We start from the raw sequence: 19,545 nt of genomic DNA, 5'->3' as shown, positions 1-19,545 counted from the left end.
CGCGCGGCCCCGCCTCGCCAAGGCCCCGCCCTCCGGCCCCGCCCGTCTCCAAGGGCCGCGCAGGCGCAGCGTGGCGGGTGGCGGCGCCGCGCTGCGATTGGCCCCGGGCCGGAGGTGGGCGGGGCCCGAGTGTCCCGTGTCCCCGGGAAAGACGTCCGGGCGGAAACCCGGCGGGCGGAGGGTTGGGAGCGGCGCACACCCCTCCTCCCCTAGAGGAGAGCGAGCGAGCGAGCGAGCGGCGAGAAGGAGGCGGCGGCGCAGCGAGAGGGTCCCGCAGCGGCCTCCGCCACGCACCCGCCCCCGGGCGGGGACCCCTCAGCGCCGGCCGGGGACCCTGAGCGCGGGGATGGAGCCGGCCAAGGGTAACTCCCCCCCCCCCCCGAGTTCCCTGCCGAGCCCCCCTCAGTGGCCCCTCCGGGTCCCCCCCGCCGAGCCCCCCCCTTCCCCATAGCTCCCCCCACTGCCGAGCCCCTCTCCGGGTCCCCCCCGCCGAGCCCCCCCTTCCCCATAGCGCCCCCCACTGCCGAGCCCCCCCTTCCCCATAGCGCCCCCCACTGCCGAGCCCCTCTCCGGGTCCCCCCCGCCGAGCCCCCCCTTCCCCATAGCGCCCCCCACTGCCGAGCCCCCCCCTCCGGGTCCCCACTGCCGAGCCCCCCCTCCGGGTCCCCCCCGCCGAGCCCCCCCCTTCCCCATAGCGGTCCCCACTGCCGAGCCCCTCTCCGGGTCCCCCCCGCCGAGCCCCCCCTTCCCTATAGCGCCCCCCACTGCCGAGCCCCCCTCTCCGGGTCCCCCCGCCGAGCCCCCCCTTCCCCATAGCGCCCCCCACTGCCGAGCCCCCCTCTCCGGGTCCCCACTGCCGAGCCCCCCCTTCCCCATAGCGCCCCCCACTGCCGAGCCCCTCTCCGGGTCCCCCCCGCCGAGCCCCCTCCTTCCCCATAGTGCCCCCCCACTGCTGAGCCCCCCCTCCGGGTCCCCCCGCTGAGCCCCCTTCTTCCCCATAGCGCCCCCCCACTGCCGAGCCCCCCTCCGGGTCCCCCCGAGCCCCCTTCTTCCCCATAGCGCCCCCCCACTGCTGAGCCCCCCTCCGGGTCCCCCCGCTGAGCCCCCTTCTTCCCCATAGCACCCCCCCACTGCTGAGCCCCCCCCCTCCGGGTCCCCTGCCGAGCCTCTCTCAATGGTCTCTCCAGGTCCCCCCCGCTGAGCCTCCTCCTTCCCCATAACGCCCCACCCTCTGTGTCCCCCCTGCTGAGCCCACTCCTTCACCATAGCACTCCCGCCGAGCCCCTCCCCCCTTGGGGTCCCCTGCCGAGCCTCCCCTCAATGGCCCCTCCAGGTCCCCCATGCTGAGCCCGCTCCTTCCCCATAGCACTACCCCCCTACCCACCCCAGCCGAGCCCCCTCTCCAGTCCCCACCCTTCTGGGTCCCCTGCCGAGCCCTGTCTCTCTCCGAGACTTATGCATAAGGCCCCCCAGACTTCCATCAGCCCCTCCCAGATCCCTGACTCAGCCCCTCCCTAGCTCCCCCGCTGGTTCTCATCCTTAGCTCTGCCCCCATGACCTCCTGCCTCGTCGTCTCTCCCCCCACCCCCTTTGCACAAGCCTCCAGCCTCAGCCCCTTCCAGGATTCCCTCCTCCTCCATCTTCCCCCTCATTCCAGGACCCCCAGCCCTGGCTCCCTGCTTCTCCATAGCACTCCCCCCCCTTATCTCTGTTCCCTTCCCCTGCAGCCTTATTCCCCGATAGCCCCCACCTCCGCCCCTGCCCCATCACGCCCAGCTGTATCCCATGGTGCCCACAAGCAGGCCAGCTGATTACGCAGCCCTAAGAAAGGTCCCTCGTCGCCCTCACTCACTCTGCTCTAACTCTCCCTTTCCTCCTCGCATCTCTCCCCTCTCATTACAGCTTCCTCCCTCTTTCCTCTTTCCTCCACTGCTTCAGTGCCAGGCAGGGACCAACTCTCCCTCCCCTCCGCCCCTATCTGGCTGATGATTTTCCCCTTCTCAAGTTTTATCTTTCTGTGTTCTCTCCTTGACTCTTATTATTTTTAAATACACTAAGGGTGACTTTGCTGGAAGAACAGCTGCAGGCAGTGTTTGTTTTGTGGACTCACTCTCTTCTGTGATAAGTAGTTAGGGACCCATGTGTCTGAAGCCTGGATGCAAGGTTTAATTTGTTTAATTGGTCTCACTAAACTTTCTCTCTTAGGCTAGTCAGCTCTGATAAATGAGGTTGAAGTTGGGTAACATCTTCCTTAGGCTACACTGGTCACAATGTCATTAGCTTTGAAACAGCTTTATCTTAAGTGCTGTTACTGTATCCTCAGAGGGTTGTTTTGTTTTTCTAATACAGTATCCTTTCAGTCTTGGTACGAAAGGGTGATGAGCTGCCCTCTTGTTTTGAGAGTGCTATACAAGTGCTAAGTTAATATTAGTATTTGGTGAAGCCCTGTGTGTGTGGAAATGCACACAAGATGTACAGCCTGGGACACACACCTGTTAACTTGAAGTTGCAATGCAAACAGAAACTTTAGGAGATGCTGATGACTAAGTAAAGCTGTTAGATTTCCTGTGTCTGTAATTAATAGGTTAACAGTGGATAGGGGTGAATATAATGGGGACTCCTAGCCCTGTGTGTCTACTACTCTTGTGTATTTTTAGACTGGCTACCCTCAGTGGCTCACAGCAGTTAAAGATGGAGAAGCTGTATTATACTATCAAATCCAGCCCTGTCTGCTGCACCTTACCATGCATCCACAGGGTTATAGGTGAATGATCATGCATTCACCTATATCTGCATCATTGGTTCTTCTCTTGAATTCAAAAGGAAAATTGGTGTTTACTCCTAGTGTTTACTCATATTGTAAAGTGTCATTTACTTTCAGTCCTTTTTATCTCTTGATCTTTTCTAGTTCCAGTGTAGTGAAGAGTTAGTCAGACATGCCGTCAACTGAGGACTTTGCACTGCCCTGGCAGGGAGATGGACTTCATTCAAGTTTCTAACTCTTATGATACATCAGTAATTATTGGCACCCTCAGTATACTAAGCCTTTCACAAACAAAGATGCAGGTGAGGTTCCTGCCCTGAGAACTTTAATAATGACCCCAGGGATATGTTACCTATGTTAAGGCCAGAAGTAGAAAAGTATGCACTTGAACGTCTGTATTTTTCATAAAGATATATTAGATGACCTAGATAAACTGGGAGCAGACTTCTAGCAAACTTAATTAATGGGTTTCCTCCCAAATACTACCCAAGAGAACCTTTTTAAAAAAAAATCAAATCTTCATGTTTGCACTCTGTAAAATATTTCTTAATTGGGGCATGCTCTGAAAGAGCCTAAGATTCTACTATAATATTTTGTCCTGCCAGAAATGCTAGTGCATGTGGTAATCCTAATGGAAGTCAATAGCTTCATAAACGTCTGTGTCTGAAGTCTTGCTGCTCAGCCAGTGATTTCTAACTTGAGCTTGACTAGGACCCTGGTCTTGCAAAGAGCTCTGCTTTGACAGACTCATAGTGAGGTCAGCGGGGCCCTGTGCAGGCAGAGGGGTCTACCTGTGCAAAACTTATTGCAGGATCAGGGCCAAAGTAGTTTAATAAAGAGCACTAAGGATCTGACCTTGAGTGGTGCTGAGCAATCTCAGTTCCCATGGTGGTCAGTGGAAATTGGGGCTTCTTAAGCACCTTGCAGATTTAGATTCTTGAACAGAATGATCAACTTTTATTTTCTGCAGGTGGCTGCCAAGTCAACCAAGATGTCATTTTGTTTTATGGCCCTATAGAAATGAAATATAAATATTTTTGCACAATTATATTAATAAGGAAAAGATCGAGAGGGGATAAAGTCACTATTGGAAGTCCAAGAGCGTTGTTCATTTCTCATTTGGTATTTGTCATGAATAATAAAAACTACTTTTGAATTACAGTGGCACCCACAGGGCACGATGGTTCTCCATTGTGCTAGGCACCCATTGAACTTATAGATCCTGCCCCAAGGAGCTCATATCTAAGATAAAATGCAGGTGGGGGAATGAGGATAAGGGCAACAGTGAGAGGAAGTACTGCAGAACTTGCAGGTTTGAGGGTTGCTTTTTAATGATAAACAAGCGGGACAGTGATGTCACTGGTTCCTTCTGGCCACTTGCCTCATCATTAGGTTATTAAAATGTTTTCACTTGCAAGGGAGTAATAATTAATCATTTAAATCTGGTTAGGATACTCTGATGTGGACCAAATAGGATTAATATTAACAAACTAGAAATCTACGTGGCTTGCAAATGCCATCTTTGTATGTAAATGCTACTTTCTGATATAAATCAAAATGGACTATGCTATCATCCTGCCTGGTCGCACTAAGGATTTAGTTTTTTTAGAAGGCTATTGTCTGTCACGTGCCTGCTATTTTTAATGGTGCCAAATACAAGATAGAGATGCATCCTGCTGATAAATGTTGGGAAGCAAGGCTTTATTTTGCTGTGCAGCATGCGCTTTGTGTGCGTGAGTATATGGGCGAGAAGAAATTAATTGCCTTGAAGTGAGCGTAGTGAGGCAATGACACAGGTTTAAAAACAAGACCTGAGTTTACAAGTCCTAATCTGATGAGGAAAGGGAGCTTCTTGCCTTGATAATTGAAGGTTACCTCACTGCAGAACAGTAGATTCTGTGTGCTTTCACTGTGGGTGAGAAGGCTCATGACTCACGGACTTCAACTGTTGAGCAGCTTGGACAAACCCATGCTTACAGGAAACAGTCCTCGCATTGATGTTCGATAGTGGGAGTCACTATGTAAGGAATGCAATAACAGGACAGGTATTCTGTATGGTTTCAGGAGGCAGTGTTGTCTAGTGATTACACTAGGGACACAGGACTCCTGGGTTCTATCTGATGTCTGCCACTGAGTTGCTGTGACAATTTATGATTAGCTTACCTGTCTGTAAAATGGGAATAATACTTAAGCATTCCTGAGTGTTACGGTGTATGAGTGAAACCTTTCCTTTTGCTTTTGTTTGATGAGCTCCTGTGTCCTAATAACCAAATGCTACCACAGGTTAGCAAGAATGGCAGTCTTTGCTCAGGAGATATGTGATGGTGGAAGAGGAGTGTGTTGCTAATGAAAAATAAGATGTCCTGGCAAAGTAGTTGTGTGGCAGCTGGAACAGCTGTTACCTTTTGTATCTTCCTTTGCAGAATGCCAGATTTGAATAATTTTTTAAAATATCTATCAGTTTTTACGTACTAAAGAAGTGGGTGAATTCAGCTGGTAGTGTATTTAAATGGATATATTTTAAAGGTAAATCCAAGGAAGAAACCGGTTATGCATGCACATCTTTAAGGGCTTGTTCCCTTTCTTCCAGTCTTCTGGTTGATCCTGCCATGAAGTCATAGACTCTATTTACAGTTTCCCCATCATTGCCATAGCACCAGACTGTGGTGCTGCAAAAAACAGTATTATAACTTCATTGCAGGATTGAGCAACAGGAAACACTATACTGCGTGGTGGGGAGAGTTATACAAGCACAAGGAGTCAATTATAGAAATTAGGGTTGAGGACCTTTTAGGTCCCATCTAGCTCATCCCCTAATTAACATGGGATTGATTCCCTGTAATACGTTTTCTGATGCATTGTCCAGTTCTCTTGCTTTGGGAGGTTGCTTCATAGTCTAATGCACTTCCAGATACTCAGAATTAACTTTCATTTGTTTAACTTCAGCCTATTTATTTGTAATTATATCCATCCTCCTAAACTGCTTTCCCACCAGTGGATGAAATCCTAACTTCGTTGAAATAAATTGAGTCAGGATTTCACCATTTGTGTTTTATGCATGTGAAATTCCTCCAAACTTAATATAACTGTTTGCAGATATGAGTGAGTTATATTTAGCTCTGTAAACTTTCCTCAGGATTTGGTCTCTCCCGCTCCTTAATTTTTGTTATTCTTCTCCAGAGTTTGCTATTTTTCTGATGAGACCACTTAAAGTTCTGGGCATCCCAGTGCCAGAACCATATATAAAGCAATATCTAATCTTTGCTTCCTGACATGATGCTTTTGCAGTCTAAAATGGCATTGTCTAAAATTGCATTTCTGTCTTTTTGGTCAATATTGGAAAAAAAGATGCTGAATATCGGGCAAATAAATACCTTTGCCTAGATGTTGTTTTCCTCAAGTGTAGCAGCTGTAAAAGTTTCTTTAAACAGGTTGACCATAAGTTACTCTTTAAGATGTCCGGTAAGCTGTATGAAAACCAAAGACCTATCTATACTGTCAAGAAGTTTACTGAATCAAAGATAGTATATGTAAGAGTCAGTGCCTGACAGTGTAGTTAAATCTCTTATGGCTTTATTTTCAGAGGTGCTGAGTGCGCTCAGCTCCTATGGGAGGTCAGTGAGAACTGCGATGGCTCAGTAGTTTTGAAAATCAGGCCACTAAGTATTTCCAGCCTAACCCCTGACTTTTATGCAGGTGCAGTTTTCTCAAGCTTTCTATCTGTGCAGATAGCCAATAAGAAAACTGCTTGTGTTTATATTAGATAAGGTAAGAAAACTGCTTGTGTTTATATTAGATAAGGGCTGTGTACTTGGCTGAAGTGGAGGAAAGATTCTAACTTGATTCATTATGTATTCTAATTACTGTAATGATCTGTAATGTAACTGTGTGGCTAAGAAACAGTTACAGTTGCATAGGGATCATTCACATGTTGTTTGGCGCCTTTGAAGCTAACTGGCTCTGGCACTGTAAGAACTTGTGTGAGTCTGTACTTACCCATGCTTAGAAATGTAATGAGAGCATACATTGTTTAAGCTGTATTTGGAAGTGTAAAGTATTTTTTAAAATTTTTTTCATAGTTTTTCGGATGCATGAAGTGAGCTGTAGCTCACAAAAGCTTATGCTCAAATAAATTGGTTAGTTTCTAAGGTGCCACAAGTACTCCTTTTCTTTTTGCGGAGTTATTCAGACAGCCTCCTTTTTGTGCCGAGACCTCTTCGCTTTTCATACTTTGAGGTTTAACCTCTAGACTCTTTCAAACCCACTTGGTCTGAAGCGCCTTATGCTATCAGCCTTAATGCTGAAAGTGGTTAGGTCATATTTTAATTCTAGCACAAAAATACAATTAATTAGGAAGATGCCACTTATAAAAAGCGTAGTTGCTGTTTTTACAAAAGTTAAAACTTCCTTAATTTAGAAACGGGGGGCGGGGGGGCACTTCTGTTTCAAAATGTTTTGAAACTACTTACTTTTAGCATTGTTGCTATTTTGGCTTAGCAGCTGCTTTTTGTAATGTGCATGTAGATTTTGGACCCAGGATATTCAGTTAAAAATGTCTTGCCTCCTGTGTCTGAAAACCCCACCTGGGGGGAGAATACAATTTGCTATCCTGCAGTAGCTCACCTCATGACAAACAATAGTCATTCAAGTTGAAATTTAATACACTTTGGCTTTTTGGATGTCTCAGACTGGGACAGGTCTTCACTTGGGCTATCTGAACTGATGGGTATTTGTCAATGGGAGGAAAATAGGTATCCTTCCTCAAGGCTGCCCAATAATCAGGAATTATTTGTATCTTGTCTTTTATACAATGCTAAGCACATAGCCAGCACTTAGCAAATATAATAAAGTGTTGGGTCACATCAGGCTCATTGTGTTTGTATCTGCAGTCTCTGTATTGTGTTACTAGTCTGGCTTTGGTGTGCGTTGGCTATTTGAGAGTATATTAGACACCCAACCAGTGTTGCATATGTCTGATCAGCAATGTGCTTGGGAAGGAAGAGAGATGTCCAAAAGCCAAATGTGGCAAAAGTTAGAAACCACCCTGAAAGACTTGGATCTCATGTGTCTGGATGAAGGGCAGTTGTGTAGTTTGCTTTGTGAACAGCTATTTTGATAAGGAGCAGGGTTTGGTCAGTACAGGTGTTGGGCTGCTTAGCGCACAGCATTCTGTCCTGCCTAGCCTAAGGGTTTTATCCTGAATATTCCATTCAGGCAGGTTTTCAGTGCAAGTCTAGGGAGGCCATGTGGGGTTTCACAATACACCTCTTTGGGGTGATTACTTCCGTGTAACTGTACATGGTGATAAGGGAGGAAGAAAATGTTGCACAGGGCTTGAATCCAGATACATCTTTGCTCTTTAACTGATGAAATGGAGTCCCGATGGCATGTTGTGTTGTCTCGTGTTCAGGGCCTTCCTAATAGGGTAGTGGTATGGGTGACACAAGTCCTATTTCAGAATTAAAAATGTTTCAATATTTATTAAAAAATGATGTTGGGCACTTTCAACTTGGTCAGCCTCCAAAGCTGTCCCAAATTGTAGGTCTTGTTCTTGTAGGTGTGTGTTATAGCTCACAGTTTGTTTATTTTTAAAAAGTTAATCTTCTGTCATGTCATCTGAGGATCTCCAAGCACTTTGCAAACATTTAAGCTTCACAGTACGCCTGTTTAAAAGGCTCTCATCCAAGTTTTATGGTTGGGGGGGGGGGGATATTGAGGCACAGAAGACAAGCAGTGAGTTCATAACAGAAATGGGACTACAGCCCTGAAGTCCTGGCTCCCAGCCCAATGGTCTATCCACTAGTCTGTGCTTCCTCCCACACAAGAAGATCACACAGTAAAGCGGGGGAAGGGGTCTACAAGTTTTAAGTTTCATGTTCCTAATGTATTTCTTTGGAGATATTTTTCTGGATTTAGCTAAAATGTACAACATAGGGTTGCATTTAAGATCAATATTAATGCTTGATTTTGGCAGTGGCCCTTATGAAACCATAAACTACTACTTTCCAGTAAAATTTAAAGTTCTAACAAAGCAGCTGTTCTTCTCACTTCATTTTCTTTACGTTTTTAAAGTGTATATTTGATCATGTGAAAACTGTCAAGTTCTCAATCCTAGAACTAGTGTATTGGGTGCAGGCATGAGCAGTTTGATACGGTGGATTTTACTTGTGTCCTGGTAAGATGCTTGGTAAAATGTGATACTTGGTTCATCATGCTCTGGAAGACCCAAGTGACTTTAAGAATGTATCTAATGTGCTTAATTTACAGTAAGTGAATAAACATACTTCATCAATTGCATTTTTATTCTTTTCCCTTTCTCTTTCTTTTTGTCTGTTCTCATATTGAATGTTTGTATCATTTAGACTGAGATCTTTGGGGCAGGGACCATGACTCTAGTCTCTGTAAACTGCCATGCAAAATTATGGCTCTGTATATGTATATATGTTTTTGATTGTAGCATGCTAATTAGTATCAGCATTTTTAAATCTTATTTTGCTACATAAACAATTGCAAGGTACCACTATTATGGTAACAGCAAGTACTGTGTGTGCCTAACACTGTAATTCTGTTGCATATCTTTATGGTTTGGAAAATAAGTCCTTTTTTCAGAAAGTTTGGCTGGCATGGGACACGTCTCATAAATGATCAGAAAAAGCAGACTAGCTCAGAAAGACACAGACAGATCAGCCTCGATTTATATTTGGGGCTGTATTTTTATGAATGCTATTCAATCCTTTCTGAAAACCTGGCTCTAAACATTAGTGAATGGCATATGAGCTTCATATATAACACACTGATTATTGGCAGTTTCCACGGTATGCATCCGATGAAGTGAGCTGTAGCTCACGAAAGCTCATGCTCAAATAAATTGGTTAGTCTCTAAGGTGCCACAAGTACTCCTTTTCTTTTTACTGATTAAAGGGTTGCCTATACTTGTGAATAGTTTGTTTGGTTTGAAGGTGGGATTGTTCTAAGGACAGCAAGTTCCTCATACAAACTATTAACGGCTTTTTCCTCTCTTGGACTCCAAAGGAGGATGATCAAGATTTTTGATTTTTTTTTTTTTGTTTTGGGTTTTTTAAACTTGTCTATGGCCAGATCTTCATTAAAAACTTTTGCTAGTATAATTTTGATTAGGGGTGTGATATTTTTAGGACACTTCTGTACTGGCAAAAGTCATCACGTAGACACAGTGTGCTGTCAAACACGTTTTTTATATTGGCATAACTCGTGTCAACATTCACATTAGCATAGCTGTACTGGCAAACCCTCCTAACTTGTCTAGTATAGACATTGCCTGATTACAATATGCTATGCTACAGTTTTGCAGTAGTTCAGTCTTGTATGTACTGCATGACTCAACTGTGTCTTTGTTTTTAACCATCCAGGGACACTACTACATTTATAACTGTCCTTGCAACATGGTTGACTTTTGCTGGGGGCTGCAAAAGTGGGTTAACTTCTGTAATTGTCTTGGGCGCTTAAGCTTTGTGTGAACAGTGTAAAGATTTTGAACACTTAAATACTTGACCTTATCAATATAGCCTTGTTCATACTAAAAGTTGAAATACAATTCAACCCAATTTGGCAGTCCTGTGGGCTTGTCTCTTGCACTGCCTACTGTATGAGTCCAGAGAGGAACCCTATGGTTAATACTGAATGCTGTCTGCTTTCTGAATGTATCTGATTCATACAAATTGTTTTTCACCTTCAGTTCAGCGATTAGCAGCTACTAGACCTGTCTGTGTTGTCCTGATAGGTTGGCCCAGCTCCTCACTTAAAGGGTTCCATTGGGGTATGGTTACAGCTAAAGGCGATGTCTCCTTTTCTGTGCAGTTACATATCTATTGCTTCATTGCTTAGAAGAATGAGGGAATTAAACTTAGTAGTGATGAATATGGATGTTCTTAATGTGACTTAGTACTTATGGCATTCGGTTTCTGTGGGTGTGGTGGCTAAGCAAGGAGTATTATTCATGTAAGGACCAGGTTTATTATACATCAGAGCTACATGTGGCTCATAGTTCACAGTGTAATCTTAATATTGTTTTCCCAATGCTTCTGTGTAATAACATTTTGAACCACAGTTTAATTTGACTGCAAACCCTATGTTTAAGTAGTGATCATTTGTTAAATAGTGCGCACACAATTTGGGGTGAAGGAAAAGAAGGGGTAAAAATGCAAGAGATAAACTTAAATGTTACTCTTAGCTTTGAAGTTGCTAGCATTAGAGTGGTATCATGACTTAAATGTCGTGGTATAGGTTTTGTGCCTAACTGTTCCCCATATTTAAAAAAATCCTATATTATGTGAGCGTAGCAGGGTGCTGCTGAAAAAACACCTAATTAGCCCCTACTCAGCCAGCTCCAATCAAGAGAAATAGATTGGGGCTGGTGTAACAGGCATGATGCCTGGCCTGGGGATTGACTCCACCTGTGGGCCTGACAAGCCAGCAGTTTGAGGGCTGGGAGCCAGTATGAAGGGGGGCTGCCAGGAGAACGGGCAGTTTCCTGGCTGCAGGATGACTGCTAGCCAAAGAGGGAACTAACCCTGTAAGCCTTGTAAATAGCTCAACACTGGTGGTGGGAGAACTGTGTGTGTAAATAAAGCCAGGGGTGCTGCATAACCGGAAGCCTCTCTGAGCTTTATTGGGGCAGTCAGCGGGCCCCAGGAAGAGGAGCGGGCAGAGGACCCTGTCACAGTGAGGTTAGAGAATGCACTAGTAATTAAAAAAATTGGAATCCTAGGCACTGGAGATGGATTAGGACCCACTTAATCTGCTTCCTGCCCCACTATCCCCTGGTGTACGTTTACTAATGTTAAGTCCATCTGCATGAAATTCTTCCGTTCTACCTCACAGCCCAGACCATCTTATGACATAGTATTTCTGACATTTGACACACCCAAGTCCTGTTAAAAACAGGCTTCTGTAACTGGGCTGGGAACTGCACAGACCCATCCCAATTTCAATGTACATATTTTTATTTTAAACAGCACAAGAAACATTTGAATGTACTTGAAGTTAGGATAGACATCAGGTTTGGCTGCTGTTAAAGTAAAATCACCTTTAAAAATAAAAGGCAAAGTCAGATAAACAACTTTAAATTCTTTCGCAAATGAAATATATTTCTTGGGCTGTAACTGCAAAGATCCCTAATGTGGTGTTGGGTGTTGTATAAACAAGTCACCTGTGTGATCATGAGTTAATAGGAAATTGACATCAAGTACTGTAAAGAAATAGGTGTGCACATCCTATGAATTTCATAGTTCTTTTAAGACAAAAATGCTTTCTTGGGCATTTTTAAGAGCCTGATCCTGCAACACTTACCTGCATGAGCAGTCTCTTTGACTTCCGCGGGGCTGCTGGATTTGACCCAAAAATTGCATAGTCAGTGTACAGGCTCAGAATCCTTTAGCATCCTTTACAAATGTTCTTTCTTGAAACCTAAACCTTGAGAAACCTTAAACAAAACGTGTCCATGTGTGCACTCAGTCTTTTCAGGAGTAGTTATTTAAGGTTGGGCAAAAATAAATACCAAACCTTTTTTTCCCTGTTCAGTCTACTAGGGTTGTGCCAGAATCAAGATTGGATGCTATCCTACTGGCCTTGATAAGATTGCCCAGTTTTCTGAAGGTCGACTACTTATAGGAGCCGAATTATTAAAATTCTTAAAGAATTGTAATGCAAGAGTCTCTTATCAGTGGTGTTGAAAGTGCAGTTGCCAATTTGAGAATCTGTAATGTTTTGCTTTCATATTTGTGTACAACCAATATAGGATCTGGCACACTGATCTGATTCAGTGCCAAATGCAAACCTGGGAACAGTCTTTAAAAACAAAGTTTGGTATAGAGCTTTTTTAATTTGACGAGTGGTATTGACAAGGCAAATGACTCCAGTATTGTAGGCTGTGGACATAAGGACTCTGTCATTGTTGGCAGAAAAGTTCTGTAGTGTAACTCATATAGGTTTATGCAAAATACTATATTGGGGGCTTGATCTCTCCAGAGACCCATAAGAGACCACAGAACTATTCTGAATTTAGCAATGTGTTCATTAGAGACTTGGGTAAAATACCAGATATACTTCGCTCCTGACCAATAAAAATGGCTTGGTTATAACTTTTTATGTGTGTGTAACGCTTTGTAAATTATAAATAGGGGTGACTTTACCCACTGCTCAAATGCAGGTGTTTCTGGGGTGTTTTAACGGCACAAAACTTTGCATGGTGGTTCTCTCCATTGGCATAGGAGTGTTCTCATCTAAGCACTGCACCTGTGCCGATGCAGTGTTTTTCACACCGAAGCAGTGCAAGATCAATGGAAGAATTCTTCTGTCGACCTAGCTATGCCGCTTGGAGAGATGGATCACCTGTGCATAGCTAAGTTGACGGAAGAATGCTTCCATTGACCTTGCACTGTCTACGCCAGGGGTTAGGTCAGTATAGCTACATGTCTCAGAGGTGTGGATTTTTCACACCCCTGAGAGAGATGTAGCTACACTGATGTAAATTCCCAATGTACAGCAGTCCTCACTCAGTTTGCTAATCTCTGCTTTGTGAGAGATCTGCCTGGAGCACAGCACAAGGTGGTCAGCTACAAGCCAGTATCAGAGGAAAGTGCTGACCTTTTAATGACTGATTTAAAATATACTCTCATCTAGGGGAGAAAAAATCAACCATTTCAAATGTCACAAACTGAATTCCTAAAGGGAATCTGGATTTGACCACACACCTCCAGAGATTAATCCGAGACCAGGCCTGATTCATTCATTCAGCATCGCTGCCATCCTGTCCCTCCCTTTTATTTAGTGCACTGCAATTTATTTAAAAAATGATGTATGACTCTGGAGAAACTGGTTTCCTCAAAAGGAGGTTATTGGTGCCTGAATATCACTCTTGCAGTATGACAATATGTACAGAGTAGGACAAGCCAAGTTAAAAATCCAGTAACCAAAGATCCAATCATTTTCTATCAAAATACAAAGGAGTGATCCATGAATCAGACTGGAACCCTCAACGTGTAGTTCTATGATATATAATTAATTATATGCCATGTGCTGAAATACCTATGTGCAACAGGATAAGTGCAGGATGTACTAATAACATTTATTCTACTCTTTTCCTCATTCTTGTTGACCCTGTGGTGGTTACATTTTAGAAGTATTTCATTTTTTTTCTTTCAATGCCAATAATAATTCTTTAACTTCATTGTGGGGCAGAATTCTTTAAACCTAATACACTAAGAGTAGAATTGTGTCCAGATAATTCTTTTTTGAACACCCACGGAGATTTTAGTTAGGGCTTGTCTACACCATGCAGCTTTTTTGACACAGCCTTGTCACTAAGTCAGCATGTGTAAACACTCTTTGTCGGCACTCTGTCGGCTCTTTTGCCGACTAAATACTTCTAGCCCCACGAGTGGCGTTCACTTTGTCCGCAGGAGAGCGCTCCTGCCAACAAAGTCGCAATCACCCTGCCACTTGTGTCCGCAAAACTTTTGTCTTTCACTGGGGGGGCTTTTTAAAGTACCTATGAAAGACAAAAGTTTTGTTGACAACTTTGCAGTGTAGACATACCCTTAGAGGAGCAGAGAAAAGCGATTGAAATTGAACTGATGCACTTTGCGCCTGGTCTTTGGAGGGGTCGAACACTTATCAGGACTGGATTTCTCCCCCCCCCCCCCCCAATTGACTAACTTAAACTGTAGATTTAAGTCTGGCTAAATATTCAAGTCTCACCCTGATACAATCCAAGTCATAAACTGCTTAAACAGGATGTGATAAAAGTTGAGAAGACCCTCTGTAAAGGTGATTTGCTACTATAATTCAGTATCAACTGTAATAAGATCAAGCTTGTGTGTGTGTTCTTGTAAATATATTCTTTGTTTCATATTTTGCAGTAGAAGTTGAATATTGAATAAAACCAATTCCTGTGTGTCAAGGTTCCTCCCCCACTCTGAACTCTAGGGTACAGATGTGGGGACCTGCATGAAAAACCTCCTAAGCTTATCTTTACCAGCTTAGGTCAAAACTTCCCCAAGGTACAAAATATTACCCCCGTTATCCTTGGAATGGCCGCTACCACCACCAAACTAATACTGGTTACTGGGGAAGAGCTGTTTGGACGCGTCCTTCCCCCCAAAATACTTCCCAAAACCTTGCACCCCACTTCCTGGACAAGGTTTGGTAAAAAGCCTCACCAATTTGCCTAGGTGACTACAGACCCAGACCCTTGGATCTTAAGAACAATGAACAATCCTCCCAACACTTGCACTCCCCCTTTCCTGGGAAAAGTTGGATAAAAAGCCTCACCAATTTGCATAGGTGACCACAGACCCAAACCCTTGGATCTGAGAACAATGAAAAAGCATTCAGTGTTTTACAAGAAGACTTTTAATAAAAAATAGAAGTAAATAGAAATAAAGAAATCCCCCCTGTAAAATCAGGATGGTAGATATCTTACAGGGTAATTAGATTCAAAAACATAGAGAACCCCTCTAGGCAAAACCTTAAGTTACAAAAAAGATACACAGACAGAAATAGTTATTCTATTCAGCACAATTCTTTTCTCAGCCATTTAAAGAAATCATAATCTAACACATACCTAGCTAGATTACTTACTAAAAGTTCTAAGACTCCATTCCTGTTCTGTCCCTGGCAAGCGCAGCATACAGACAGACACAGACCCTTTGTTTCTCTCCCTCCTCCCAGCTTTTGAAAGTATCTTGTCTCCTCATTGGTCATTTTGGTCAGGTGCCAGCGAGGTTACCTTTAGCATCTTAACCCTTTACAGGTGAGAGGAGCTTTCCCCTGGCCAGGAGGGATTTCAAAGGGGTTTACTCTTCCCTTTATATTTATGACACTGTGTGTACTAAGATAATAGGACTTCTGTTTTCCCAACTTTTTTCTTGAGTTGACTTTGCTTTTGAAAAATGCATCATGGAATGTTGTCCAGAGGTTTGACCAAGGTACTGAAATTGAGGTTTGTTCTTGACTGTACCTCATGCTCTCGCGCTGTGAGAGTTCCCTTGTGTTCTCAGTTTCTCCTCTGCAAAATAAGACAGCAAATACTTACCAATGTGTCCTAATAGTGAAGTTAATTAGCCTTTTTATAGCTTAGCTAATGTCTGTAAAATGCTAAGTAGTCATCATGACATCCCTATGAGGTGGGTATTTTCGTTCTATTAGGATAACTAACTGATGTCTGTAAAACACATGAAGATCTGTGTAGGCAAGGATATATTATTGGGGTCACCTATCCTGCATCATAGTCAAGGTTGAGCCATGCTCCAACATTAAGAGCAGATGTTTGAGTGCTATAAACTCCACATGCATTCTTTGATTGTTTTGAGAATTGGTATGCCTCGCTGAGGCCTGGAATAGGGTTAGTGGAGCAAGTTTGGGGACATTTGGTCAAGAGGTTTCTCAAGATATAGCTACACCTAAAAATGATCTGGCTTTTAGAATTTTCAGTTCTTCTAACATTTCTTGGGGCAGAGCTAGGAAAAACAGTTAATCTTTGACCCTTGTAAAACTCATATTGCTGTACTGCCTCTGGGCTCAGCTGTTCAGTGGAATGAAGGACCAATTCAGAAATATGTCAAGGTATTACTGTACAAGAGCCTGAGCACCTTAGCTTAACAGTGTCAGCTGTAAGTGCAATTTTGAGGAGGGTCAGCAGCCTATAAGCATATCCCCGATGCTATCTAGCTGTCTGAGCCTCCCCTTGGGAGAATTTCATGGGTGGTACTGTCTGGGATATGAAGCCTGGTACAGTGGCCTGGTGCTAGGCTGCCATACTGAAAATGAGATGAGAGACGTACCCAAGAGTCCTTGACAGGATGAAACTGTGCCAGGAGGGGTTCGCTGAACTCTGCAGCACCAGGCACCACAGTCTGAGTCTGCAGGGAGGTAAGAACAGGGCTGTTTGGTGCCTGACACAGGGATGCAGTGCTGAGATTGGACTGGGGAGCTGAGAACAGGCATGCTCAGTGCATGCCACAGTCATGCAGTATTGAGGGGAGATGAGACTGTTGGGCTTGTCTACCTGCACTGCAGTTCAGACCAGGGGTTCTCAACCTTTCTGAGCACCCCCCCCCCCATGCTATAAAAAGTCCACGGTCCACGTGTGCCACAACAACTGTGTGTGTGGTTTTTTTTTCCATATAAAAGTCAGGACCAGCATTAGGGGGTAGCAAACAGGGCCATTACCTGGGGCCCTGCGAAGCTAAGTTGCTCAGGCTTCAGCCCCATGCAGTGGGGCTTTGGCTTTCTACCCTGGGCCCCACCAAGTCTAATGCAAGCCTTGCTTGGCGCAGCCCCTGACACCTGCTTGTGGCCACTGAGGGGGTCTGGGGTCCCTGGCTGAGAACCACCGGTTTAGACTACAGGGGTGCAAATTGTACAGCGTGCCAAAATGTTGCACTCTATCTGCAAAATGTGGACTGTGTTAACACAAACTAGGTACCTTTAGTTTGCAACAGCAGCATCCACAAAGGGCTGTTGGAGTGCAACATTTTGGTGCACTCTGTGTTCACACCCCTGTAATCCGTAATGTGGTAGAGTGTAGATACAATGGCTAAGTGGATGCCACAGGCACATACCCCTGAATTCAGAAGGGGAGGGAGAACTCCCATTGAGATGAATGGTACAGTTTACATCTCTTAGAGCTGTTGTTTCAGGCTATATACATCTCCATGTGGAGCTCTCATTCTGCTGAGAACATCTCATGGAGATGAATGAGCCACTTTGCACCTCTGAGCTTATTTGGGGGTGCAGTGTGTGTTTGGGGTGGGGATGGTTAAATGTATGTTTTGGGGTTTTCAGAGGCTTACAGTAAAGTTTATCGATCCTTCACCTTCTAGAAGGGCACAAGGCAGTGCTAAGCAACCTTACGCCTTATGTCTGATTATGAACAAGCAAAGTTATGAGAGAGCATAAAAAGCAATCCCTCCTGTGATCCGATGAAGTGAGCTGTAGCTCACGAAAGCTCATGCTCAAATAAATTGGTTAGTCTCTAAGGTGCCACAAGTACTCCTTTTCTTTTAACCAGACTTTAGTAAGCTTAACAGCAGCTTTGGGTAGTGGAGACCAAACTGGGGCTGAATGGACTTACTGCCCTTTTGTAGTGAATAGGAAGAGTGATAAAATTAAGTCATAATTTAGTTCTAGCTTTTAAAAAACCTGTTAGTGAAAACATACAGATTTCATAGAGGTGTCCTGAGATACTTCATCTGCTCAATAGGCTGCCTTGAAGAACTAGCCAGTTGAACTTACTGCAATGAGCTGTCATGTTAATATGCTTATAATAGGTGTCCATGTGGTAGACAGTCAAGATAAAAAGAATGAGAAGTCCTTGTGGACCTTAGAGACTAACAAATTTATTTGGGCATAAGCTTTCGTGGGCTAAAGCCCACTTCATCAGATGCATGCAGTGGAAAATACAATAGGAAGTTTCAAGCTCTACTGTATTTTCCACTGCATGCATCTGATGAAGTGGGCTTTAGCCCACGAAAGCTTATGCCCAAATAAATTTTAGTCTCTAAGGTGCCACAAGGACTCCTCCATTCTTTTTGCTGATCCATACTAACACGGCTACCACTTTGAAACCAAAAAGAACAGGAGGACTTGTGGCACCTTAGAGACTAACCAATTTATTTGAGCATAAGCTTTCGTGAGCTACAGCTCACTTCACTGAAACCTCTCACTCTGAAACCAGTCAAGATAAAGAGGCTGGTGGTAAAAATACATTAGCTTACAAATTGATTTTCATTGTAATGTGCTACTGAAGCTTGAGGTCCTGACAGGAGCTGAATACTTTGTTTTGCATACACTTCTCATCTGCAGAGATGTAAAAGCGCACCTCTATACTCATCCTAACATGCCTTTCAGAAACAAATGCTCAATGGTGCTAATAAATAGTATTTCCGCTTAAACTGCTTGAAACAAAATTAGATTTTTGTAAGCAGCGTTGTTGTCATCTTGTCAAGGTGAGCAGTGCTTATCTAAGATTTATTTATATATATTACCAGAAAAAAGTAATTCTGTGAACTAGCAGCATTGGGCATTCCCTTACAAGTTACTTCAATATTTAGCAAAGTTCTGAAGCTGATTTGATGTCTTTATAGTGCCCTAATTTGTTTGGCATGTCTGAAAATTAGATTAAGTTTAAGTTATAGTGGATCCTTCTGTTTCTTGCTATTTGGTGTTTGTCTGCTATCGACTTGGACGTTTTTGCCAGTGTTTGTCTCAAAGAGGGATTTTCTTAATCAAGAAGCGCAAGAAATTTTATCAGCCTGACTCTACACTGATCATTTCTCTTGTTTTTTGCATGCATATTTCAGAGTCTGCATCACAGCAGAAGAGGCGTTGAACTTTGAGAATTCCTAACAGTCTTGGACATTGTGGTTTTAAAATGAGTAGTCATGCTCCATTCGAGGAAAATATTGACATCTTTCTCAATAGTCTAAAATAAGGCTGGGGGGGTGTTTACATCTCTAAGTCTCCAGTTGTTGAGATGCTAGTGGCATTGCTGCTGCCACATCTGTGGGAGGTTTGTTTTTCTTGTTTTTTGTTAAAACAGCTCCTCTTTTGACTCTGGGGATTACCTTTTTAATCAAACTTCATTGCATTAAATCTTTTTTTCATGGTTTTCCCCTTTGATTTTGAAGGCTGGAATTTAATACATACTGAACTGGTATCTTAGACTTGGAAGGACCTGTTGTATTTTGAAATTAGGCAGCATTTTAGGAAAATATGTATGAAAGCTGTGTTGAGGAAATACT

The 19,545-nt window shown here is 43.8% G+C and overlaps 1 protein-coding gene across 4 annotated transcripts in view; it reads left to right on the top strand.

Moving 5' to 3' along the window:
* Nucleotides 1-226: 226 nt before the first annotated feature.
* Nucleotides 227-19,545, top strand: part of OTUD7B (OTU deubiquitinase 7B) — a 69,783-nt gene continuing 50,464 nt past the window's right edge. For 3 of the 4 annotated variants that reach the window (XM_084613527.1, XM_084613526.1, XM_084613524.1), the window contains exon 1: nt 227-362. In XM_084613527.1, the coding sequence (XP_084469653.1) occupies nt 347-362 (16 nt within the window). In that variant the 5' untranslated portion in view covers nt 227-346. Of the gene's footprint in view, nt 363-3,045; nt 3,067-19,545 lie in introns of those variants that run through there. The other variant, XM_084613525.1, reaches the window with a different exon arrangement.

Source organism: Lepidochelys olivacea (genome assembly GCF_965140295.1).
Source record: "Lepidochelys olivacea isolate rLepOli2 genome assembly, chromosome: 24".
NCBI classification, from domain to species: domain Eukaryota; kingdom Metazoa; phylum Chordata; order Testudines; family Cheloniidae; genus Lepidochelys; species Lepidochelys olivacea.
Note: the sequence above shows the minus strand (reverse complement) of the source record. Positions and strands in the feature narration are given on the sequence as shown.